We start from the raw sequence: 22,500 nt of genomic DNA on the forward strand, positions 1-22,500 counted from the left end.
TGCGGGTGCGGTCCGCGGACGACACCGCAACAGCCGCATACCCGCGCAGCAGCAGGTGCAGGGTCACGTTCATTTCCTCGGGCAGGCCTGTGTGTGTGTGTGGGGGGGGGGGGTGTAGGTGTGGATGAGGGTCGCTGGGGATGTGAGGCCAGGGGGCGGGGCCCCTCAGAGCTCCTCTCCCTCCCTCCCTCCCCCACACACAGCCGCGCCATACCCACAGCCACTCGCATGCACAGCCCCCAGACCGCACCCCACCCCCGCACCCCCACCCCCCCACCAATGCACTTGGGGCAGGACTCGGACTGGGGCCACCAGTCGGTGGCGCCGTGCCTGCAGCAGCAGCAGCAGCAGCAGCAGCAGCAGCAGCAGCAGCAGCAGCAGCAGCAGCAGCAGCAGCAGCAGCAGCAGCAGCAGCAGCAGCAGCAGCAGCAGCAGCAGCAGCAGCAGCAGCAGCAGCAGCAGCAGCAGCAGCAGCAGCAGCAGCAGCAGCAGCAGCAGCAGCAGCAGCAGCAGCATTGGAGCGGCAGTAGCGGCATTGGAGCGGCAGTAGCAGTGGCAGTAGCAGTTGCAGTGGCAGTGGCAGCAGGAATGAACATGTATGGGGGGGGGTTGGTTTGAGTTCGAATTCTGAAGTTACTGAGTTTACAGAGGCGGGGTGGGAGGAGCAGGAGCAGCAGCCGACAGGGCTGGGGCAACGGCTCGCAATGGCGCCGCGTCATCCTCTCAATGAGTTTGGGATTGCCCGACTGGTTGTGTGCCACGCACTGCCAGTGGCTGCCCCCCGCCCCCACACGCCGACACGCCGGCACCCCGGCACACACCCGCAGCCGTGTGCGATGAACATGACGCCGCGGAGGCGCGTGTCAGCCGCCGGCACCTGCCACACCACCTCCGCATCTGCTATCGTCTGCGGCGGCGGCGGCGGCAGTTGCAGTGCGGCGTGTGTGTTTGGGTGGGTGGGGGGCCGGGGCAGGCAGGGGGGAGGGGTCAGTCAGGGTGGGCGGGGGTCAGCGGAGATGCAGATGGGGCCCCACGGCGAGTCAGTTACTTGTGCGTGGGTGTGCCAACTATTGACTCGTGAGGGCACGCGCTCTGGCTGGTGGGGCCAACGGATGCGGCGCGGGTGCGCCGTGGGTTGTCAGCCGGCTTATGCGCAAATCCGTTGACAGGTACCCTGAGTGCCGGATCCCTGTTTGCGCGGGAGGGTCCAGGGCCCGCACTTTCCAGTCTTCCACACGCGCTCGCACACATTCGCACTCGCCTCATAGTTGCCTTTGAGGTGATGGATTAGCTTAGACAAGGTGCTGTGGGGCGTGTCGCCACCAGCTGCCGCGCTGTTGGGCTGGGGCGTCAACTTCGCGAGATACAGCTCGTCCTCGTCGGCCAGACTCTGCAGCGACCTTGCAGCAACTGATTCATCTGAAGTTTCATCGGCGTGAACGACTACATTTGCGTAGGCTGGTCCACCAACTGAACGGTGCCGGAGCGACTGGAGCGCGAAAACCGCGAAAACTAGCGCGGCAGCGAGGAGAGGCAAGTAAGAGCGAGTGGTAGAGATTCGGGGATGTCTTGGCATTCGCATAGCAGCCTGTGGAGCATACCGCCATAACAGCCTTTTGCGGTCGCTTGCTATGGTGGAGTGGACGACCGCCGTGGCGTGCCGTACGCGAATGCGGTGCGACAAGGTGAGTTGGGGCAGTTGGGGAGTGCGGCATCGCCGCGCACTGCTGCTGTAGCGGGTTGGGTGGGGTGGGGGAGTTGGTTGGGAAGGCGGGTGGCAGAGGGGCAGCGGCTGGAGCGGCACGAAGTGCTGCCCCCGCCGCCCCGGCGCCTTCCCCGCGCTCTCCCTCCCTCCCGAAACACCCGCGGGTCTAACCCCCCGAAGCAGCCCAGGCACACGTGCCCGGCGCCGCCCTCACACCAGGCTGCCGCACCAGCCGCACTAGCGACAGCCACAGCGGTGCCGGCGTGGGCGGCGTCCTGCGGCAGGGTAGCTGGGCACGCGGGGCGGTGGCGAGGGGGAGGGGGCTGCCGCATGCGCCAGGATTTGGGCGCGGAAACCAAATGGGCCCCGATCAGCAGCCCCGATACCGAGCTGCTTGAGAAATGATTCTCACACAGCACTCCAGCTCACCAACAGTCACTTGATAGTAAGGGCGCAGCAAGAGGCAGCGCATAGCGGCATCGGCGGCTCTGGGCAAACGTGGCGAGCTCTTTCTTACGCAGCCTGCAGCTCACCAGCACGTGCTAGTTAACCAAGCAGGCGCAGTAGGCACAGATAGCACATAGGCGCTCGCGGCCAGCCGCACAACGTTGCGCCGCTGCTCCCTCGCGGCATAGCTCGATCGACCGCAGCGGCAGCAGAGGGCAGTGGGCTCGGCAGGGCCCGCACAGGCCACCACAGGGCGGGCGTACCTGAGGTCGAGGCAGCTCAGCAGGCGGCAGTGGTCACGAGAAGGACGCGGCGAGCCGCACCACCGCACCACCGCCCCCGGGGCCTGAGGCACTGGGCCTCAGCGCAACCAGCCGCACCTCGCGCCGGACTTGGCTGCACCACGCTACCCCATGCATCAGCACCATCAGAACCAGCAGCACCCGCAGCAAGACCCATATATGCTGCAGCAGCAGCAGCGGCCGCCGTCGCCCCGGCCTGGCGCCGCCGCCACCACGACTGCCGCCACCACCGCCGCCGCGGTCGCGGTGCCCCACCCGCTGTCCCACCCCGCCTACCTGCCACGCCTGTCCGTGCCGACCGCCGCCGCGCTGCTGCTGCCGCGCAGCCGCTCCCACCCCTCCCCCTCCCGCTTGACACCACATCGCACGCCCACACCGCCGCCACAGCCTCCGCCTCCGCATCAGGAGCTACTGCTACAGCCACGGCAGCCGCTACCGCAGGCACGGCTACAGCCGCCGCCGCGCTCGCCTGCTCGGTCGGGCCGCGCGGCCCGGTCTCCCACACCGCCGCCGCCGGCGTTGGTGCCGACGCAGCTGCTCACACCTCACTATGATTTCGAATTGGGTTTGGATTACTACGGCCAGGGGTGGCCGGATCTGCGGCGGCAGCAGAGAGACACCTTTTACGAGGCCGGCGGCGGCGGAGGCGGCGGAGGAGGAGGTGGATTATGGGTGTCAATGGGTGAGGAGGAAGCACTGCCGCCGCGGCGCGGCAGCGGCGGCGGGACTGGTGCGGGTGGAGGTGGTGGCGGCGGGGAGGCAGGCGGTGGTGGCGGCGGGGGCGGGGAGGCGGGCGGTGGTGGCAGAGGCAGCGGAGGGCGCCCAGTCGTGCTCCCGACACCTGCGCCCGCACCTGTGCCCGCGCAAAAGCAAGTGACACCAGAGAGTGGGACAGCGGCGGCCGCGGCAGGGGGTCAGGGGGCTGCAGGGTCAGGCGGCGGTGGCAATGGCGACAGCGCAGCAGCAGCAGCAGCAGCAGCAGCAGGTGGGGGCGGAACAAGCGTGGCCGAGGATATGGCGGCGCAGGAGGCAGCACATGTGGCGGGGTCTGTGCTGGCAGCGGTGGACATGGTAGCCCACAAGCCGGGGGCAGCAGCAGTGCAGCCTCGTCGGCCACCTCCGGCGGCAGTGGGCGCACACGACGTATTGGCACCGGAGGCGGCGGCGGCGGCGGCGGCGGGACTGACCGCGGGAATGGCAACGGGCTGTGCTCCCGGTGCAGGACCCAGCAGCACCGGTGACGCCACTACCGGGACCCCCACTGCTGCTACAGCCCCTGTGGTGACCCCCACTGCTGCTACAGCCACTGCGATGACCCCCACTGCTGCTACAGCCGCCACTGCACATCCCGCCGTAGGCGGCAGTGGTGGAGAGACGGGGGCAGCGCTACATCTACCACTGCTGCCACCGCTGCTACGGCCACCGGCGGCTCCACCCGGCGGCAGCCGCCTGCGGGCGGCGGCGGCGGAGCTGCGGGCGGCGGCGGCGGCGGCGGCGGCGGCAGGCAGCACCGCGAAGAGCACGGGTGGTGGTGGTGGTGGTGGTGGTGGTGGCGATAGTGGGGGTGGTGGTTACGGTGGTAGTTACGGTGGTGGTTACGGGGGTGGCGGTGGTGGTGGTGGTGGGCAGCTGCAGCATCCTAAGGCCCAGGGGATGGCGCAGGGGCAGATGGAGGGGCAGGGAGGGGGGCAGGGGCAGGGGCAGGGCTGCGGCACGGAGTTGGCAGCGGCGGGGGCAGCGGCGGAGGCGGCGGCGGCGGAAGCTGCACTGGCGCCATGGGCGTCTCCCCTGTTGGGCGCGGCGCCGACCTCGGCAGTGACACTGCTGGAAGCAATGGCACAGCCGCCGCAGCTGGTGCCGCTGGAGCCGCTGGAGCCGCCGCTGCTGGAGCCGCCGCTGGTGCCCGTACGTGAGGAAGCAATGGCACCAGCAGCGGGAGCAGAGGGAGCAGCAGCAGCAGCTGGCGGCACGGGACCGGCGGCGGCGGTGGGCGTCGCGGCGTCTCACCTGCTACTGCCATCGACAGACCCGCCGCCGCTGCAGCCACCGCTACTACTGCTGCTGCGGGCGCAGCGGGTGCAGAGCTGCTGCTGGGTGGTCGGGGCCGAGGACAGGGGGCAGCGGCGGGGGCAGCGGCAGCACGAGGAGCACGTGGCACAGGCGGCGGCACCGGCGGCGGCACTGGTGGCGGCGGCTACGCCGCACCCGGACGAGCCGCCTGTCACTGCCGCCGCCGCCGCCTTAGCCGCCGCCGCCGCCGCTGCTGCTGCTGCCGACCCGGGCTTGGCCACCGCCTCTGCATTGCAGCTGCCCGCCCCGCAGGCTGCGCAGGCGGCACAGGCGGCTGGTGCTCGGGCCCGCAGGCGGCCCGCTGCTACAGCCACCGCCACCAGTGACACCGCGGCGGCTGTGGCTGCTACAGCCTCCACCTGGGTCCCTGGCCGTCCGGGCGAGGAGGAGGAGGTGCAGCAGCAGCGGCCGCGGCAGCCGGCGGCGGCGGCGGTGGTGTCGGGGGAGGATGGGCAGGCACGGGAGCGCGGCCGGCAGCGGTCGGGTAAGCGCAGGAGGCGGGAGGGGGGCGAGCGGGAGGGGCAGCCGCACCGGCACCCGCACCCGCACCAGCACCAGCATCGGGACGCGCAGCAGCAGCAAGCAGTAACGGCAGTTCCGGAGGCTGCGGCTGCGGCAGTAGCAGTGGCGGCTTGCCCAGCGGAGGAGGCGGAAGCGAAGGCGGCAGCGACACACGGCGCCGCGGGAATGGGGGAGCAGGTGGCGGGACAGGTGGTGGGGCAAGAGGAGGCGCACACGCAAGAAGCGGTGCGGCGGCGGCGGCGGGAGGAGGCTGAGGCGCATACGCAGGATGAGGGACTCATTCTTACGCTGGAGGCTGGCATGGGCGGCGGCGGCGGCAGTGCAGGGGGCGGTGCAGGTGTGGGTGCAGGTGTGGGTGTGGGTGTGGGTGCAGGTGTGGGTGCAGGCGGCGGCGTCAGGCCCGCCCTGTCAGCACACTCGCTGCACCTGCAGCCACGGCCGCCAGCAGTCCCGGTCGCCAGCGCTGCTACAGCTGTAGCCGCTGCGGCTGCTACAGCCGCGGAGCACCAGGCAGCGGAGGCGGCGTGTGAGCGGCTGCGTGCAGCCCTGGCGCGTGTCAGCCCCCCTCCCTCCCGCACCCCCAGCCCCAGCCCTCGCCGGCCGACGCTCTCCCCCATCTCCGCCCCACGCCTGTGTTCCTCGACCGCTGTAGCTGCTACTGCTGCTAGCGCGGGAGCAGGGTCAGGGGCAGGAGCAGGACTAGGAGCAGGTGTGGCGGCGGGCGATCCCCTGCCGCTTTTCCCACACCACCCGCCGCCGCCGCCGCAAAATATACAGTGGCACCTGCAGCCACATCAGCAGCTACAGCAGCAGCTACAGCCGCCGCAGCTACTGCCAACACAGCTACAGCCACCACAGCTACAGCCGACACAGCTACAGCCCGACCACGTGCTGCGGGCTGCTGCAACCCTGGGGACCCAAGTGCTGGCGGCGGCAGATGCGGCGGCGGAGGCCAGTGCCGCTGGTGCTGCTGCTCCTGCTGCTCCTGCTGCTGCCGCCGACCGAATGGATGTGGATGTGTGGGACGGGGCGTGCGCGGCGACGCAGATGGCGGAGCTGCAGCCTGCAGGGCGAGGCGGCGGGGCTTCTGGGTGGGGGGCAGGAGCGCGAAGCGCAGGGGTCAGTGCCTGTGACGGCCCTGGCCCTGGCCCTGGTTTGGGTGGCAGCTGCGGCGGCGGCGGCGGCGGCGGCGGCGGTACTGGCGGCGGCGGCCCGGCGGCTCCGCCACTGCATCAGCGCCTGGCGGCGGCGTCGGGTCGGCTGGCGGCGGCCCTGGCGGCGGCGCAGCCTGCAGCGGATGCGAGCGCGTATCGGGCGCTTGAGCAGGAGAACCGCAGGTGGATGGGGGCGGGCTGTGTGTGTGTGTGTGTTTGCTTTTGTGTGTGTATGTGTGTATGTGTGTGGTGAGCTGGGTCCGGTACGTGCGCTGTGTGTTGGGAACGAGCTTGATGGCGGGAGGGTGACGGCGGTGCTGGTGCCGGTGGCGGCGGGTGGCGCCGTGGCGGTGGCCGTACGTGTGTCGGCATGTGTGTATGTGGGCCGGGACTGCACGTGCACACGGCGGGGGCTTCACAGCGCGTGTGCGTGGAGGCCTGCGCATCCAGGTCCTGAAGCCCCGCACGCACACCAACACGCACACCCAACCGCCTGGGCGGTCACGTGCATCCCCACACCACACTGACACATGCGGGCCCCCCCTTCCCACACACACGCACACGCACACACCTGACCGGCAGGCTGGCGGCGGCGCTGGCGGCGGAGGTGTGTGGTCGCAGCGCGGCTCTGGCGGCCCTGCACCAGGCGCAGGTGGGAGGGGTGTGTGTGTGTGTGTGTGTGCGGGTTGCGAGTGGGCGCGTGTGTGCGGTGGCCGGTGGGGGGTGGGGGTTGCAAGGATGTTTGGACAAGCGGTACAGGATGCACCGGGGTGTGGGTAGTTCAATCGTTGCGGCGTTGCCAACCCAGTGGGGGTTGGGGTTGAGCTGGGAAAGGAAACCCAGCACATCGGCTCTCATGTCCCCAGCCTGAAGCCTCCGTGCACGCGCACTGCCATGCACTGCAAGATCCACACACACACCGCCCGTCACCCACACCGCCACTCATACACTGCCCGCACCCACAGACTGAGCTGCAACGGCGCGGGGCGGCGCTGGCGGCGGCGGCGGACGAGGGCCGGCGGCTGCGGCGGCAGCTGGCGGCGGCGGAGGGGCGTAGCGGGGCGCTGGCGGCGGCGCTGGCGGCACAGGAGCTCGTCAAGGAGGGGCTACTGAGGCTGCTGGCGGCGGGGGCGGGGCTGGGAGGTGCAGGTGGAGGAGGTGGAGGCGGCGGTAGCGGTGTGGGAGGTGCGGCCGTGCCGCAGCCGGATGCGGGTGCGGGACCGGCGGGGCTGTGGCCGCCTGCAGGGGGCCCAGCCGCGTCGTCGTGGCGGCTGTAAGATGAGGCAGCTTTGGCAGAGAACGGCAGCGGAATGACACGATGGGGCTCAGGTGCGTGCAATCCTATATAAGTGTGTTAACAGGCGACAAGGAGGTTTCTTATGGATGTTTCTGCGCACATGGCTTACATAAGTGCACAGTAATGATGGTGGGCCGCCCCGCAGCAGGAGTTCTAGTTAGGATAGGTAGGAAGCAAGTGCGCTCGGGCGGGCGTACTAAATTGCACGCAGTTGCACATATTCGTGGCCTTGGTCGCAGGGATCGATTTTCCAAACTTGCACCAATTCCTGCAAGAGAGGGTTAGTAGTGTTTGGGCTCGAGCATGGGCGCGATTGCCCTTCCACTCAGCCTTGCGACCTTGGTAGCTATCTTCTTTCTAGCGCTTCAGCCAGCATGGAGTTTAACACAGCAAGGCGAGCTCAGCGCCGATTCGATGCCGAACCGCATGCCCTGGCAGCGCGACAGCGACTGGGCGCCCGAGTACGAGAAGTATGTTAACGACCTGCCTGGACTGGTGCGGGCGCAGCGGCGGCCAGGTGAGCTCGCAGACTCGGGCGCCGCGCCGAGTGCTTGGCGCTCGGGGTCCCGGATTTACCTCCGCAGGGGTGTTGACTGGAGAGGGTGAGGGCCGGCAAAGGGCCCCGGGGCCCGCAGCTGCTTCCTACCGGCACCTAACGCGCTACCGCTTTCACTCCGCATCCGCTTCAATTCGGGTGCCGCCGGACAATTGTCCCGGCTCCTCTCACACGCTCTCGCACAGCTGGGGCACACGTCCTGCCCGGCTCCCTGCCACGCAGCCCACCCAGTCACCCATGCTCGCGGCCTGCCAATGCCTGCCCTCCTCCCTTCCGCTTACATAATCCACCGCCACTCACATTGCCACACCGCCGCCGCTCACCACCATTCGCCGCACCGCACCCGAACACTGCTGCATAGGTGTGCGTTGGATGACGGTGTTCGCCATGTCAGGAATGGAGGAGGAAGCTAGCCTGCTGCTCATGAATGCCCTCACCTCCTTCCTGAGGTTCGGGGGTAGCGGCGGAGGAAGCTACCTGGTAGCTGCCACCTCGGCCGCCGCGCTGGCCGGCTGCCGGCGGCTCCGGCTGCCCTGCTGGAACGCCAGCGCGGTGGTGGCGGCGGGCATGGCGCCGGCGGCGTGTGCGCACCTGGGGCAGGCGCGGCTGTGCCCGGCCCTGGTGCGCTACCTGCAGCGGCACGGGGCACAGGGCGCCTACCTCAGTCACGGGTAGGACGCGGGGTGCGGCGGCTGATAGTGTGTGTGAGGATTGAGGGGCGTTGAGGGGTGGCGGGTGAAATTGCGTGTGTGTGTGGGGGGGGGGGGGGGTGTAGATACCAGCCCAAACTAAACCAAACCCAATGCAATAAACTGGGGGTTCGGGAGGTGGGAAGCAGGGGCAGGGCATGTGGCGTACCTTCATTCCTCCAAAACCCCTTCCCCTTGTGCCCGCCCCCCCCCCTGCCTCTCCCACCTCCTGCAGCTACCACCTGGCCTGCTGGGTGAAGGTGCCGGTGGTGGCGGCGCTGCTGAGGGCACTGCCGCCGCCGCCCGACCCCGGGCAGCAGCCGGCGGCGGCGGCGGAGTGGGCGGCGGGCGGCGGCGGGGGGCTGCAGGGCGTGTTCCTGTCCGACCATGACGTGGTGAGCAGGGAGGGGAGGGGAGAGGAGAGGGAGGGAGGGAAGTGGAGAGAGAGGGCTTCGTGCCAGAGCCCAACGACAAGAGGGAGGGAGGGAGGGAGGGAGGGAGGGAGGGAGGGAGGGAGACAGTGGTGAGGTGTAGTCCAGTCCGGGTGTGTGGGGCAAATGGACTTTGGTGAGGAAGGGGGCAAAAGAAGGGGGGGCGATAGGAGCGGCGCGGGCGGAAGGGGCGAATTGCATCGCCCACGTGCCCATGCCGCCACGTGGCCACGTGTCGCGGGAGCCTGCACATGCGGCGGCAGCGGCCATAGACCCGCTGGAGCTCAATGCAAGCGGGGCTGCGATTGACCAACGGTGTGCAGCGGCCCAAGCCGACACACGGCAGCGGGGTGCGCAGCATGGGGACAGCCCACACGCCGCCCCCACAGAGCGGATCCATGTGTGGGTGGGTGTATGGTACTGCATGGAACCCAACGGCGCTGTTCCCCTCTTTCCTCACCCGGCCAACACCCACCCACCCGCCCGCCCACCTGCCCGCCCCCCTCATACACAGGTGTACCTGAAGCGTGTCCCCGACACCCTGGACGCCTTCTTTTTTGGATCCAAATTCAGCAGCAACAGCAGCCATCCACCAGATCCGGATCCTGCAGCCGCCACCGCCGCCCCGCCGTACGACGTGACCGCCATGGGCGAGCACGGCGGCATCAACAGCGGCGTGGTTGCGGCGCGCAACACGCCTGCCGTACACGCAATGTACGACGCCTGGTCCCGCCTGATCACGTCCCGTGACTCGGACCAGGGGCAGCACCTCGAGCTGCGGGGGAAGCACTGGGTGCCGTGTCGGGCGCGGGGCGACTGCCCGGGCGCGGGGCCGACCGTGGCAGCCCTGGCCAGGCACAACCCGCCCTGGGGCAAGGGCCGCATCTGCCCGCCCGTTGACCGGTCAAACCACACCCACTGGGTCTGGTACGACGGCAAGGGCGAGGTACGGGACCACTGTGCCGTACGGGAGCGGCTGTACGCGCACATGATCTGTCTGGGCGGTTCGGAGAAGCTGCGCGCAGCCAAGGCCCTGGGGCTGTGGTTCCTGGATGAAACCGACCCATGGGTGACCAATGAGGCCGCCATTGCGGCCGCCGGCCTGCCGTGCGCGCCGCCGAGTGACGTGGCGCGGCTGTACGTCATGCAGCCGGCGCCGCCGCCAGTGCCGCCGCCGCCACGGGGGCGGGGGATCTAGGGAGCGGGGTGGCTGCGGCGGCGGTGGAAAGAGAGGCAAGGCGAAGGGGACGGAGGAGAAGTGGTGAAGACTGCTGGGGGCGCATCCGATGTAGCAGGAGGGCAGGCGGGTGGCAGTGGGTAGATGTGGGGAAGTAGATGGGGAGGGGGCGGTGCGCGTGAAGGGCAGCAGCCGGTAGCCAAACTGGAGGCAGGGTCTGACAAAGAAGAGGCAGGGGTGTAGGCAGGGGGCAGGGAAGATTTGATACACTCAGACGAGGATGGCGCCGCGGCAGGGAGGAAGGCGGAGCGGGCGAGGATGGGGTGGAAGAGCTAGTCGGCAGTTAAGGCGGAGGCGGAAGAGGAGTAGTGTGTGCTCACACAAAGTGTGTGTGAGGGGGGGGGCGCATGGCGGGCACTGCACCGAAAGGTGTAATGGATGGAAGGACCAGGTAGTTGTGAGCAGTGAGCGACGGGTTATGGCTGTAGTGTGGTGGGAGGCGCGTGGGCCGTGGACACCAGACGCGAGGGCTGTGGGGCTCTGACGCACACGGAGGAGGAGGCACCAAGGCACGGCGGCCTGGGCCCAGGGCGCGATGCCACACGGTACTGAGAGTGCACTGACCAGGCGGGCGGGGAGGAGGGGCGGGCAGGCACCTACGCCCCCTGCTGCCCTTGTAACCCGACCGCCCGACCAGCACCACTGCACTGCCCGTGGCAAGGCCTGCTGTGGCACTCATGTGCGCACTGCGTTCCCCCCCCCCCCACACACACACACAGCCACGCACAGCCAGCCAGCGGGCTGCGGCGATACCTGGAACCGTGGCAACTGGCAGTCGACATCTGTTGGCACCGCACCGCACGCCTGCGTCGTCTCACGCACTGGCGCACCGGCTCGGCGGCGAGGGCGGCGCCTGCCAGCGGCCGACCAAGTCCCAACCACCGCACGTCGGTCGCCAACCGCTGCAAATCAGAGCCGACGATGCGCGCTGACCCCGTGTCATGTACGGGGCTCACGGCTGTTCTTAAGCGTGCGGGTCGCGAGGCTCGCGGCGTGTCGGGCGGCCCCTTGTCAGCGCTGCAACGCTCGGGCTCTGGAGCGGGCCGGCCCGCAAGTCGACAGGCCGTGGTGCCGGCTGGCCCTAGGGCCGCGCCCTGATGCGAGCGCTCAGTTGCCGACTAGAAAACCCTTGCTGCGCTTCCCTACACAACAACAGCGCCGACCACATCCTCGCTTGCTGTGCCACGCACCGAACTCGCTTCAAACCCGTGTCGGCACTTCTGAACACGCGCATCGCCGGACCGCCGGTTGCTGACGCCACCCCCAGCCTTTAGGTAAAGTATTCCACCACATCCTGCTGATGCGCTTGCTCGCTAGTCCATCAGACTTCGATATCATCCAGCGGTGGCGCGAAGCAGGAGCGCCCGTCGACATGCGCGACTGCACTCGCACCAAGCTAGCGGCTGAGCCCAAGCCCAACATCTAATTGGCGCTGTTGCTGGGTATGAAGTTAGCGCTACACTCAGCCCGATGAAGAGTTTATGACGAGCGACGGTTCAGATGCGTTCCGGAGCTGGACCACCGTCACGCAGAGCCCCAACAAAGGCTCCACATGTGCTAATGCAAACAACATGTATCACTTGTAACCAGCAGCTTTGCCAATGTGCATGATTTGGCTTAGCGAGGCAGTCGCAAGCCTGGCGCGTGGCGCATTCTTGCAGCGCGCCAGCCCCCGCAGCTTTAGCGGTCCATTGCAAGCTCAATGGGCCACGTCGCAATGCACCAGCGGGCGAGCGGACAGCGCACGCTGGCGCGCGACCGATCGGGCGCGGGGTCGATCGAGATGGCCGGGTACGGCGATCGGCGCGCGAGATGGGACCATGAACCCCTTCTTAAGCGACGCGCGCTCGTGAAAATATCGTGACCGGCTTCAACCAGTCCCCACACATCAGTCAAAATGGCCTTCGCTCTGTCCTTCTCCCGCAAGGCTCTGCAGGTGTGCAAGCTAGGGTCGCACATCGCTTAGCGAAACAACTCACGTCACCTTTGTTGGGCTCATGGGCCCTCGTGGAGCTTCGGGAGCTAACCTGCTGGCGATGGCGTGTCTATGTGCAGGTGTCCGCCAAGGCCACCGGCAAGAAGGGCACCGGCAAGACCGTGAGTGTTCCGGCATGCGCGGGGCACGGGTTCGCGCTGGGCTTCAGTCTCATGGATCCCCTTGCGGGCTTGGGCTCAGTGGCAGTGTTCTAGTCAGCAGCGCCGCGGGGATTCTTGAGTTATTGCCACCGTTTGCGCCTGTGGCTTCGCACATGGCAACCCGCTTAAGCAACCCTTCAACGCCTTATGCGGATCTTCACTTGCTGGACTCTAGGCATGTTCTAGGTACATCATATATGCCATGCATTGACTACCATAACTAAATGCGCGCCCTCCTTCCTCTTTGCTTGCTCTTCAGGCTGCCAAGCAGGCCCCCGCCAGCTCCGGCATTGAGTTCTACGGCCCCAACCGCGCCAAGTGGCTGGGTGAGTGCTGGGATGGCGTATGGGATAGTGGATCTGTGTAGCGACAGGCTCGCGACGGGACTTGTCGGCACATGGTAGGTATCCGTCGCTGATCCTATCGACGCTCGCGCTCGCATACATGAGCCAGTTGGCTTTGAGCAGCCAGCCTTGTTCCTGCCAGAAACCCAGCGCCCATGTTGAAGCATGCATGCTGTCCAACACGTCGGCCTGACCTTGTCACCACCCCCCTTGTAGGCCCCTACTCCGAGAATGCCACCCCCGCCTACCTGACTGGCGAGTTCCCCGGCGACTACGGCTGGGACACCGCCGGTCTGTCGGCTGACCCGGAGACCTTCAAGCGCTACCGCGAGCTGGAGCTGATCCACGCCCGCTGGGCTATGCTGGGCGCTCTGGGCTGCATCACCCCCGAGCTGCTGGCCAAGAGCGGCACCCAGTTCGGCGAGGCTGTCTGGTTCAAGGCCGGCGCCCAGATCTTCTCTGAGGGCGGCCTGGACTACCTGGGCAACCCCTCCCTGGTGCACGCCCAGAACATCGTCGCCACCCTGGCCGTTCAGGTGAGGGGCTATGGCAGGCGGATGTGTGAAAGCCGGGTATGCGAAGAAAGCTATATGCGCGATGCTGTGGGAAGGGTGCATGATCTTGGTTGTGCACACAGCGCTCCAGCGTTGCCAGCGGGAGCCACCCAGCCAAAAGCACCGGCGCTACACGTCCTTGTACTCCCTACTTTCACCGCACTAACCGCACCCCTCTGCTTGCCCTGCTCCATAGGTTATCCTGATGGGCCTGGTGGAGGGCTACCGTGTCAACGGCGGCCCCGCCGGCGAGGGCCTGGACCCCCTGTACCCCGGCGAGTCGTTCGACCCCCTGGGCCTGGCTGACGACCCCGACACCTTCGCTGAGCTGAAGGTGAAGGAGATCAAGAACGGCCGCCTGGCCATGTTCTCCATGTTCGGCTTCTTCGTCCAGGCCATCGTGACCGGCAAGGGCCCCATCCAGAACCTGGACGACCACCTGTCCAACCCCACCGTGAACAACGCGTTCGCCTTCGCCACCAAGTTCACCCCCTCCGCGTAAATTCTGTTCTCATGACTTCAATCAGTCAGTGAGCGGCATTTGTTGCGTCTTTTTGAAAGCGTAAGAGCGGACGAAGTGTATGAGGAGCAAGCGAGATCGCGTCGCGTCGTGATGGAGTTGATGGTGTGATGCAGGCGGATGGAGGCGGAGAATGATGTGTGCCGTGTGTCGTTTACCTAGAGAAGACAATTTTTAAACCGCAGCGTTTGTGGTTTACGCGGTCCCGTGGTGCGCGCAAATGCGTATGCCCCCCGTGTAATCTGTGATGCTGCCATCTTGACTTGCGTCTCTCCTCGCGCGGGTTTGGGAGTACAAAACAGTTAGCCAGGGGCAAACACAGCAACATTTCGTGGGAAAGGGTTGGGACTGGTAGACAACAGGTAAGGCTACACAGCCGATCCCGTGTATGAGCCCTGCTCGTCTAGAGAACTGCTGTGAATGTGTGCCTGCTTTCCTCCTCTCATTGTTCACTTGCCACCCCGCCCCACTTCGACTCACGCTCTCCGCACATTAGCTCTGCCACATAGTTGCACATTAGCTCCGCACATTTGCTCTGCCACATAGTTGCATCCCGGCGTTCGACTAGCTATGCGCTCATGCCTTGCCGTCTCGGCTTGATTGTTGAGTGTTGGGGTCTGGAGAATACGCTGCGCACCTCGCTCTAACTGCACTGCTGGAGGACCCGGCATTCCGGCAGTGCCGCTGAGCGAGCTGCGGTGGCTGCTGGAGGGAGACGTCCCGGAGCCAAGCGGCACAGCGCGGGCGGCGGCGGGAGCAGTGGGGGATGTGGGGTCAGTGGTTGCAGCTGGGGCGGCGGGGCGGGGCGGGGGTATGGGTGGGGCGGCGGGGGCGGGGTCGCACTGGAGGCCCGGCGCCCCACACAGGACGGGCTGAGCCAGGGCCAGCGGCGTTTTGGACGCTGCGGGATGAGGCGCTGTGACGGCGGGTGGTGGAGGCGGCGCGGGGCCGGGGCGAGGGGCCGGAGGCGGAGGGCGTGGCTGGCGGGCTGGCGGGAGGGGCGGCGGAGCCCCCGGTAGGCGGTGAGGGGCTTTGGTGCGTCTGGCGTCTGCGGTAGGGGCTAAGGACTGACCGACATGAGTAACACTGATGTGGTTTTACCTCCTTGCGGGTCGCGATTGAGAATGAACACGTTAAAAATACACATGCCCCCTGCAAGCGGCGGCCTCGTGCACACGCCTGGCTTGCTGCTGCCCGTCCCACCGCCACCCCCCCCCCCGGTACCAGGCGTCACCGCTCGCCGCCACATGCCCTGGGGACGCCGTACCAGGACATCGCCGGGAAGGGCATACTCGAATGCCGTGCTCACGCTGGCAAATGGGCATGTGCGGGTCAGCAACAGCACACCGCATTAGCGACACCCAACCGACCCCTGCAGCGTATCCCCATGAATGTCCCAACCCAAGAGATCTCTTGGGACCCCGCAGTACAGTCGCACCAGGGGTCGCACCCCTGAGTCGCACTTGATGAGAACAACGTTGGCAGGCCATACCAGTGTTGGATTATTGCGTATATGAAGAGCAAATGCTTGCGTGCATAGTGAAGAGCAAAAGGATAACAAATCGTGTGAGCACAGCGGCCGAATACGCCGGCAACACTTACCCATGCGCTGCATGCATGCATGTGTGTGTATTTTGTGATTGTGCCTGACGCAGATTCAACAATCGTGCGCCGCTCGTCAGCAGGCCCGCTGGCAGGAACACGCGTGTGTGTGTACGTGCGGCCCGCCACGCACACACGGCACGTGCATTGACACGCCTGTGTCGCACCGTACGGCGTGGCGGCCGTGTATATATGTATGTATGCGTGTGTGCATGGAGCCCGCCGGGTGTCGGCCAAACCCCACGACCACACCGCTCGCACCTCCTCATTTCCTCCTCCTCCTCCACTTGCTTGGGCCACTACCGCTCTCCCCTCACACACACAGCCCACACCTCCTCCCACGCGGCCCCTCAACAAACAGCCGCCCCCGCACGTACCACACCACCTGCCACCTGCCGCCGGCAACGCTGCCCACACACTGCTGCGGGCGCGCCGAACGCGTCTCCTCCCAGCCCCGGGCCCCGCGCCCCGGGCCCTGTGGTGCGTCTACGCGTCTCCTCCTGCCGGCCCCGGCCCCGGCTCCCGCTGCGGCGCGAAGCTGCCTGCCCAGGCGTTGTTCTTCATCTGCTCCAGCAGCGCCCGCCGCCGCATCTCCCGCTGCAGCTGGATGTTGTCCACCGGGCCGATACGGCCCACGTCGCCAAAGGCGCCCGTGCGCGCGTGCCGCATGGCGTGTGCGCGCCGCTCCTGTGGGTGAGGTGTGTGCGAGGTGGGGGTGGTGATGATGATGGTGGTGGTGGTGGTGGTGGTGGTGTGGAGTAGGCCCAGTGGCCCATGCCACCGCTGGAGCCACCCCATACCAAATAGGAGCGGACCGCCTCCCCTCCAGTCATGAGTCCGCATCCACCCTGTAACCCGCCGCCATCCACCCTATGCCAATCTTGACCGCCACCCGCCACACCCCTCCCCCCACACACGCACCCCTCCACCCTCCATCCCCCCCACACACATTCTGCCGACCCCTCACCTCCTCTGTGGCGTTCTCCGGCAGCGCCTCCTGCCTGCCCCCCGCCCCCGCCTCCTCCTGCCCCCCGTCCAGCAGTTCGTCCTCGTCATCAAAGTCCACGTCGCCCGGCCGGATGGAGCGGCCGGCGCGCGTGTCCGCGAACCGGAACTGCCGCACACTGCGATGGCCCGCCCCGGTCTGGCTGCCGGCGCGGCTGGGCGGCTTGTGCTCCGAGCCGCCGCCGCCGCCGCCGTCTGGCGCGTCCTCGGGCAGCTGTGTGTAGATGGGGAGCAGTGGGGGAGGTGGGCGTGTGTTTAGGAGAAACAATATCAGAGCGAGGAGAAACGGCACTTGTGCGATAGCTGCGGGGAGGCTTGCACGCTAAACCACCAGGGCCTACAGCCCACCCGGATGGACACAAACACGCACGCCCGGGACGCACCCCGGCCAGCTCGGGCGCAAACTTGATCTTGCGCGCGGCCTTGCCGAGCGCCGCCGCCGTCCCGGCCGCTGCGGCGCCGCCAGCTGCTGCCGCCGCCGCCGCCGCCTCGGGGTCAAAGTCGCCGTCGTGCTCACCCATGCCGGGCCTATGGCGGTGTGGGGTGGTGTGGAGGGGTGGTGTGGAGGGGTGGACGGCTGGTGTGGTGTGGTGCCGCAGTGTCACGGCAAGGGCCGCTCTGTGTATGCGGGCGCGAGCGGCGCCCAACATCTGGCCCCCCCACCTCAAAAGCAGTTCAAACTTTGAGCTCACTCCCGTCCTCCGTAGGCGGCTGCCTCCGACCACCTCCTCCTCCACCCAGACCCCCAAACCCCACCTGTTGAAGTCACGCAGGTTGGGCGGCAGGCCCCCGCCCGGCGACACGACCTCCTCCGGCACGTCCGCCGGCGGCGCCACCTCCGCATCCAGGTCGCCACCCGAGCCGCCGCGGTCCGGCCGCTGGAACTGCCGCGCCGTACGGCCGCCGCCGCCAGCACCGCCACCCAGCGCCGCCGCCGCCGCCACAGCCGCCGCCTCGTCCTCGTCATCAAGCCCGCCGCCGCCAGCATCGCCGGGGCGGTTGAAACGCACAGTGCGGTTGCCCGACGGCGCCGCCGCCGCGGCGGCTGGGCCGGCGGCGGCGGCGGTGGGGTCGGCGTCGAAGCCGCCGCTGAGGCCGTCGCCGGGGCGGTTGAAACGGACCGTACGGGCGCCCTTGGCGGCGGCGCCGCCACCCAGTGCCGCCGCCGCCGCGGCCGCCGCCTCGTCGTCATCCATTCCTCCGTTGTCGGCGTCGCCGGGGCGGTTGAAGCGAACGGTGCGGTTGCCGCCGGCGGCGGCCGCGGCCGCGGCACCCGCCGCCGCCGCCGCGCCGTCGGCATCGAACTCGCCGTCTGTGGCGCCGCCGGGGCGCTTGAAGTTGCCCATGCGGCCGCCGGCCGCCGCCGCGGCGCCTGCCACGGCGGCGGCGGCTCCGGCATCCATTGCGTCGGGATCGAAGTCCCCATCGTGGCCACCCGAGGGGCGGTTGAAACGCGCCGTACGGTGTCCGGCGGCGGTGGCGGCACCGGCGGCGGCGCCAGCCGCTGCCGCCGCGTCGGGGTCAAAGTCACCGTCATGGCCGCCGGAGGGGCGGTTGAAGCGGACCGTGCGGTGGCCGGCGGCGGCGGCGCCAGCTGCGCCGGCGGCGGCACCTGCGCCGAAGGGGTCGAACTCTCCCTCGTGGCCGCCGCCGGGGCGCTTGAAGGCCCGGCCGGCTCGGCTGGCGGAGGGGCCGGAGGCGGCGGGGAACTGAGGGTCCGGCTCGAAGTCCCCTCCGCTGTAGCCGGCGTCGCCGCGCGGCGGCACATAGGCGGCGTTGGTCTTCATGAAGATGGGGGGCAGTGAGGAGGCCTTGCCGGCGGCGGCTGGCGGCGGCTCGGCAATGGGGGAGTCGCTACCCGGCACGCCACTGCCCTGCTGCCACAGCCGCGCACCCGTGCGTACGGCTGGGTCGGCAGCGCTGGCGGCACCGCCCGCACCGAGCTCGTCCTCTGGACCCAGGCCGGTGCCCTGCTTCCACACGCGCCCGCCAGCGGCGGCGGCACCGGCAGCCGCACCGGCGGCGGCGCCCGCGCCGGCGGCGCTGCCCGCCGAGGTGGCGAAGGCACTGCCGCCGCCGGCGCCGCCGCCGGGGCTTGCCCCGCCGTCCTGAGAGTAGCCGCCGCCAGCCCTGGCGGCGGCGGCGCCAGCGGTGGCGGGGCTGGACAGGTCCAGACCCACAGCCCCGGCGGCGCCGCCACCTGCGACGCCCGCACCAGCGGCGGCGGCGGCGCTGGCGTACGGCGACGCGCCGCCGCTGCCGCCACTGGCCGCTGACATGAAGCTGCTGCCGCTGCCCTTGCGCGCCGCCACGCCGCTGGCGGAGACGCGGCCCGCCGCCAGCGCGCCACCGGCGGCGGCGCCGGCGGCGGCGGTGGCCAGCGCCGCCTCTTGATCCAGCTGCGCCAGTGACGGCAGCTCACGCGGCGACGGCGGCTGTGCGCCGCCCTCGCCAGGCACAGATCCGGCGGCGCCACTGACGGCGCCGCCGCCGGACTTGGCGGCGGCTGCGCCGCCACCGCCCCCGAACAAGCCGCCGAAGAGGCGGGAGAAGAAGCCTTTGGGGGGAGCTGCAGCAGCGGCTGCGCCGGCGGCGGCGGCGGCTCCGGTGCCGTCGGCTCCGGCTGCAGGGGTGGCGGCACCGGCACGGTGCATGGCTGCGCCGCCCCCGGCCGCCGCCGCCGCCGCCATGAGCGCTGCTGCGGTGCCTGCGGGCAGCTCCGCCGACATGTTGTCCTCCTGTGCACATGCGGCAGATGTGTGTGACGTCTGTATGCTTTACAGGCTTGGGATTGATGCAGGACGTACGGTACAATGGGTGTCGGAAGCGCCGACCTCCAGCACTGGCAGGCCGCGCACACACCCGCAGCCCGCCATCCCCTCCCCCTGCCCGCCTCGTCTCACCTCCACCCCGCCCTCCCCCGCTCCTGCACTCACCAGCAGTGTGGGCACCTGCCCCGCCGACACCCCCTCGCCGCCGCCGCCGCCGCCGCCGCCGCCGCCCGGGCCCACCGCGGCGGGGCTGCGCACGAACAGCCCCGAGGCGGACAGGTGGCCTCCGCGCTGGGCCACAGACAGGGAGGGGCCCGAGCCGTGAGCCTCCTGCAGGGCAGGTGGGCAGGTGGGCAGCAGGTCCGTAGCAGTGAGCAGGTAGGCAGGTGGGAGCAGGTCAGCAGGTATGCAGGTAGGGAGCACGCCGGGGTCCGCACAGACAGCAGTCAGCGCGGCATCCCACCTCCCTCCCCATGAATCCTCCACCACCACCACCCCCAACACGCCTCCCCCTCCCCCTCCCGCTCCTCCTCACCTCCACCAGCGGCTCCAGCCCCGCCCCCGCGCCCGCCGTCCTGCTGGCCGCGTCCAACTGCCGCACCAGCTCCCGCGCAGTGGCCGCGTCCAGGCTGGCAGTGGACATCATGCCCGGAGGCACCATGCTGGCGCCCGCGGCGCCGCCAGCCGCCGCCGCCAGGCCCGCCGCCGCCAGCGCGCCTCCGCCTCCGCCGCCTCCGCCGCCGCCGCCGGCCCCTGCCTCCATGCTGACGTCAGCGGCGCCGCCGGCGGAGCGGTGGGCGGGCAGGTCAGGGAGCTTGGATTTGGCGAAGGGGTCGAAGGTGGGAGACGTGGCACCGCCGTCTGGGCTGGCGGCGCCGCCGGCGGAGGCGCCCTCGCCGGCCAGCGGCGGGTGCGCCGCCAACGGCGACAGTGTGCCGCCGCCGCGGGCGCCGCGGGCGGCGGCGGCAATGGGCGGCAGTGCCGCACCCCGGGCTTTGGGCAACGAGCCCGGCGCGATGTCTGGGAGGACGGCCTTCTTGAAAAAGGCGGCGCCCCCGCCGGCGGCGGCGGCGCCGGCGGCGGCACCGCCGGCTGAGAAGGACTTTGCGGAGGGCGACAGCGAGGTGTCCGCCAGTGACGGCAGCTTGGCGGCGCGGATGGCCGGCAGCGCCCGCTTGGCAGCCAGTGCGCCGCCGGCAGCACCAGCGGCGACGCCAAAGGCACCGAAGGCATCCGGCCCGCCGCCGCCGCCGCCGCCAGGCGAGGCGCTGTCGCCGAGGGTAGGGATGCCGTCGCCGCCGGGTCCGCCGGCGCCGCCGCCACCTCCTGCAGCGGCGGCGGCGGCGGCAGAAGCTGCAGACAGGCCCTCGGAGGACCCGCCGGGGCTTTCGGCGTCGCCGCCGCCGCCGCCGCCGTCGCCGCTGGCGCCGGCGCCGCCCTTGCCTGCTTTGGCCTTGATGGCGGGCAGGTCGGCCTTGGTCTTGCGGAACAGCGCCCCCGCGCCCATGGCGGCGCCGGCACCCGCCACGGCAATGGCGGCGGCGTCGACAGCGCTGCCACCGCCGCCGCCGCCGGGCATTGGGGGAACGTCATCGGACCAGGCGCCACTTGTGAGCTGGGCGGAAGCGGCGACGCCGGCAGCGGGCGGGGCACCGCCAGCGGCCTCACCGCCGCCGCCGCCCAGACCCACAGCGCGCAGCATCCGGGAGAACAGTCCGCCGCCGCCGGCCTTGGCAGCGGCGGCGCCTGCGCCGGCCGCGGCTGCCGCCGCCGCCGCGGCTGCGCCGGCGGCCGCGCCGTCCTGTGCGAAGGGCGTGCCGGGCGGCTGAGAGGCCCAGTGAGCCGCACCCTCCGGCCCGCCGCCCCCAGCGGCGGCGGCGGCGTCTTCGGGGCCGGCGCCAAAGGGCGGGGCGCCGGCCTTGGCGGCGGGGCCGCCGGGGCCGCCGGCGTGGCCTGGCGGCGCGCCCGCGGCACCCGGCGGTGCGCCGGCGGCGGCGGCAGCGGCGGCGCCGACCGCCATGCCCGGCTCGGCGCTGGCCGACACGTTGAAGCCGGCTTGCTGCGCAGTGAGCGGCAGGAATGGACAGTGGCGGCAGCGGCGTCAGAACATGTGGCGGATGTCGAGGTCTGACAGAGCTGGTGAGGGATGGGCTTCACGTAGCGCAGCGTTGCGTAGCGGCGCGGGTGCGGGTGCACGTAACTTAAATGCCCTTTGTCGGCCAGCCCCCAGTCAGCCCCACACACACACATATACCGCACACACCTTCTTCTTCCACCACATATAGGCCGCCGCCGCCGCCGCCAGCGCCACTACACCCCCGATGGCGGCGCCAATGATGGCGAAGGGTGGCTTGCTGCCGCCGCCGCCGCCCGCTGCCGCTGCGCCGCCGCCGCCGGTCGCCCCGCCCGAGGTCTCAGTGGGCAGAGCGCCGTAGTAGGTGACCACCTGTGGGGTGGATTGGAGTTTGTGTGTGTGTGTGTGTGTGTGTGTGTGTGTGTGTGTGTGTGTGTGTGTGTGTGTGTGTGCGGGGTGCGGTGATCGGGTTCCCACGTAAGGGTCAGAGGAGGTGCGGTGTGGGGGGTTGCGCTTGCGGCAGCAGCGCGTGCCAGCAGCTGCTGTGTGCTGTGTGCTGTGCTGCTGGCGGCACGGCGGCAGCCCCCTAGCCCTGGGTGCCTTGGTGGCTGGCACCGTCTCGTCGTCCCGCCCCCGCTCCCGCCCACTCATCATGCCAGAGCCCCCACTCAGCCCTGCTCCCCGCCTCCCACAGAAGTCCACCCCCTCCCCTGGCCCTCCCCTCTACCTGTGCTCCATCCATTTGGCTGAGTTTGGTTTATTTTGGTCTGGTATCTAAAAAACCCCCTCTTCCCCCCGACCCCCACACACGCCCCCACCTGGCACCCCTGCACAGACGCCCCCGGAGTGGCGGCGGCGGCGAGGGCCGACTGCACCGCGGAGCTGAAGGCCTGTGGGTGCGTGGATGGTAATGTGTGTGTGACAACGTGTGCGTGTGTGTATGTTGTAAGCGTGTTCTCGGGCTCAGGCACAGGCGCCGGGACGAGGTGGGGACGGGGGCGGGGGCAGCCGGGGCGTATGGGGGTGCCACCTCCACACAGGACCGCACAAACCACACATCACAAACACATACACAAACACAGGC

General features: G+C 69.4%; 5 protein-coding genes across 5 annotated transcripts in view; 3 read left to right on the forward strand and 2 right to left on the reverse strand.

Moving 5' to 3' along the window:
* The window catches only part of CHLRE_04g231810v5 (uncharacterized protein), a 4,626-nt gene extending 3,076 nt beyond the window's left edge, over positions 1 to 1,550 (reverse strand). The window contains exons 1-4 of the mRNA XM_043062112.1: positions 1,262 to 1,550; positions 822 to 907; positions 278 to 330; positions 17 to 87 (exon numbers count right to left, since the gene is read on the reverse strand). Coding sequence (XP_042925464.1) covers positions 17 to 87; positions 278 to 330; positions 822 to 844 — 147 coding nt within the window. The 5' untranslated portion in view covers positions 845 to 907; positions 1,262 to 1,550. The remainder of the gene's footprint in view (positions 1 to 16; positions 88 to 277; positions 331 to 821; positions 908 to 1,261) is intronic.
* A 600-nt stretch (positions 1,551 to 2,150) lies between these two features.
* On the forward strand, positions 2,151 to 7,732 carry CHLRE_04g231908v5 (uncharacterized protein). Its single transcript, XM_043062113.1, has 4 exons — positions 2,151 to 6,116; positions 6,213 to 6,383; positions 6,783 to 6,852; positions 7,166 to 7,732. The coding sequence occupies exons 1-4, from the start codon at positions 2,566 to 2,568 to the stop codon at positions 7,475 to 7,477; spliced, it is 4,104 nt and encodes a 1,367-aa protein (XP_042925465.1). The 5' UTR covers positions 2,151 to 2,565; the 3' UTR covers positions 7,478 to 7,732.
* Positions 7,733 to 7,780: 48 nt separating this feature from the next.
* CHLRE_04g232006v5 (uncharacterized protein) lies at positions 7,781 to 11,042 on the forward strand. Its single transcript, XM_043062114.1, has 4 exons — positions 7,781 to 8,014; positions 8,415 to 8,724; positions 8,978 to 9,137; positions 9,688 to 11,042. The coding sequence occupies exons 1-4, from the start codon at positions 7,912 to 7,914 to the stop codon at positions 10,369 to 10,371; spliced, it is 1,257 nt and encodes a 418-aa protein (XP_042925466.1). The 5' UTR covers positions 7,781 to 7,911; the 3' UTR covers positions 10,372 to 11,042.
* A 518-nt stretch (positions 11,043 to 11,560) lies between these two features.
* Positions 11,561 to 14,217, forward strand: CHLRE_04g232104v5 (uncharacterized protein). The gene is made up of 5 exons (XM_001703647.2): positions 11,561 to 12,346; positions 12,466 to 12,507; positions 12,806 to 12,872; positions 13,107 to 13,426; positions 13,641 to 14,217. The coding sequence occupies exons 1-5, from the start codon at positions 12,308 to 12,310 to the stop codon at positions 13,944 to 13,946; spliced, it is 774 nt and encodes a 257-aa protein (XP_001703699.1). The 5' UTR covers positions 11,561 to 12,307; the 3' UTR covers positions 13,947 to 14,217.
* Positions 14,218 to 15,074: 857 nt separating this feature from the next.
* CHLRE_04g232202v5 (uncharacterized protein) overlaps positions 15,075 to 22,500 on the reverse strand; it is an 18,116-nt gene continuing 10,690 nt past the window's right edge. The window contains exons 20-27 of the mRNA XM_043062115.1: positions 22,235 to 22,306; positions 21,606 to 21,788; positions 19,878 to 21,401; positions 19,508 to 19,672; positions 17,328 to 19,309; positions 16,955 to 17,099; positions 16,534 to 16,785; positions 15,075 to 16,253 (exon numbers count right to left, since the gene is read on the reverse strand). Coding sequence (XP_042925467.1) covers positions 16,053 to 16,253; positions 16,534 to 16,785; positions 16,955 to 17,099; positions 17,328 to 19,309; positions 19,508 to 19,672; positions 19,878 to 21,401; positions 21,606 to 21,788; positions 22,235 to 22,306 — 4,524 coding nt within the window. The 3' untranslated portion in view covers positions 15,075 to 16,052. The remainder of the gene's footprint in view (positions 16,254 to 16,533; positions 16,786 to 16,954; positions 17,100 to 17,327; positions 19,310 to 19,507; positions 19,673 to 19,877; positions 21,402 to 21,605; positions 21,789 to 22,234; positions 22,307 to 22,500) is intronic.

The sequence above is a fragment of the Chlamydomonas reinhardtii genome, chromosome 4 (genome assembly GCF_000002595.2).
Source record: "Chlamydomonas reinhardtii strain CC-503 cw92 mt+ chromosome 4, whole genome shotgun sequence".
Classification (NCBI taxonomy): domain Eukaryota; kingdom Viridiplantae; phylum Chlorophyta; class Chlorophyceae; order Chlamydomonadales; family Chlamydomonadaceae; genus Chlamydomonas; species Chlamydomonas reinhardtii.

Excerpts from the sequence above, each read along its gene's own strand:
- CHLRE_04g231908v5 (XM_043062113.1), top strand. The coding sequence starts at position 2,566 with ATGCATCAGCACCATCAGAACCAGCAGCACCCGCAGCAAGACCCATAT. Across the intron at positions 6,384-6,782 it reads CTTGAGCAGGAGAACCGCAG|GCTGGCGGCGGCGCTGGCGG; the intron begins GTGGATGGGGGC and ends CCTGACCGGCAG. Across the intron at positions 6,853-7,165 it reads CGGCCCTGCACCAGGCGCAG|ACTGAGCTGCAACGGCGCGG; the intron begins GTGGGAGGGGTG and ends CCGCACCCACAG.
- CHLRE_04g232006v5 (XM_043062114.1), top strand. The coding sequence starts at position 7,912 with ATGCCGAACCGCATGCCCTGGCAGCGCGACAGCGACTGGGCGCCCGAG. Across the intron at positions 8,015-8,414 it reads GCGGGCGCAGCGGCGGCCAG|GTGTGCGTTGGATGACGGTG; the intron begins GTGAGCTCGCAG and ends ACTGCTGCATAG. Across the intron at positions 8,725-8,977 it reads GGCGCCTACCTCAGTCACGG|CTACCACCTGGCCTGCTGGG; the intron begins GTAGGACGCGGG and ends CACCTCCTGCAG.
- CHLRE_04g232104v5 (XM_001703647.2), top strand. The coding sequence starts at position 12,308 with ATGGCCTTCGCTCTGTCCTTCTCCCGCAAGGCTCTGCAG. Across the intron at positions 12,347-12,465 it reads TCTCCCGCAAGGCTCTGCAG|GTGTCCGCCAAGGCCACCGG; the intron begins GTGTGCAAGCTA and ends GTCTATGTGCAG. Across the intron at positions 12,508-12,805 it reads AGAAGGGCACCGGCAAGACC|GCTGCCAAGCAGGCCCCCGC; the intron begins GTGAGTGTTCCG and ends CTTGCTCTTCAG.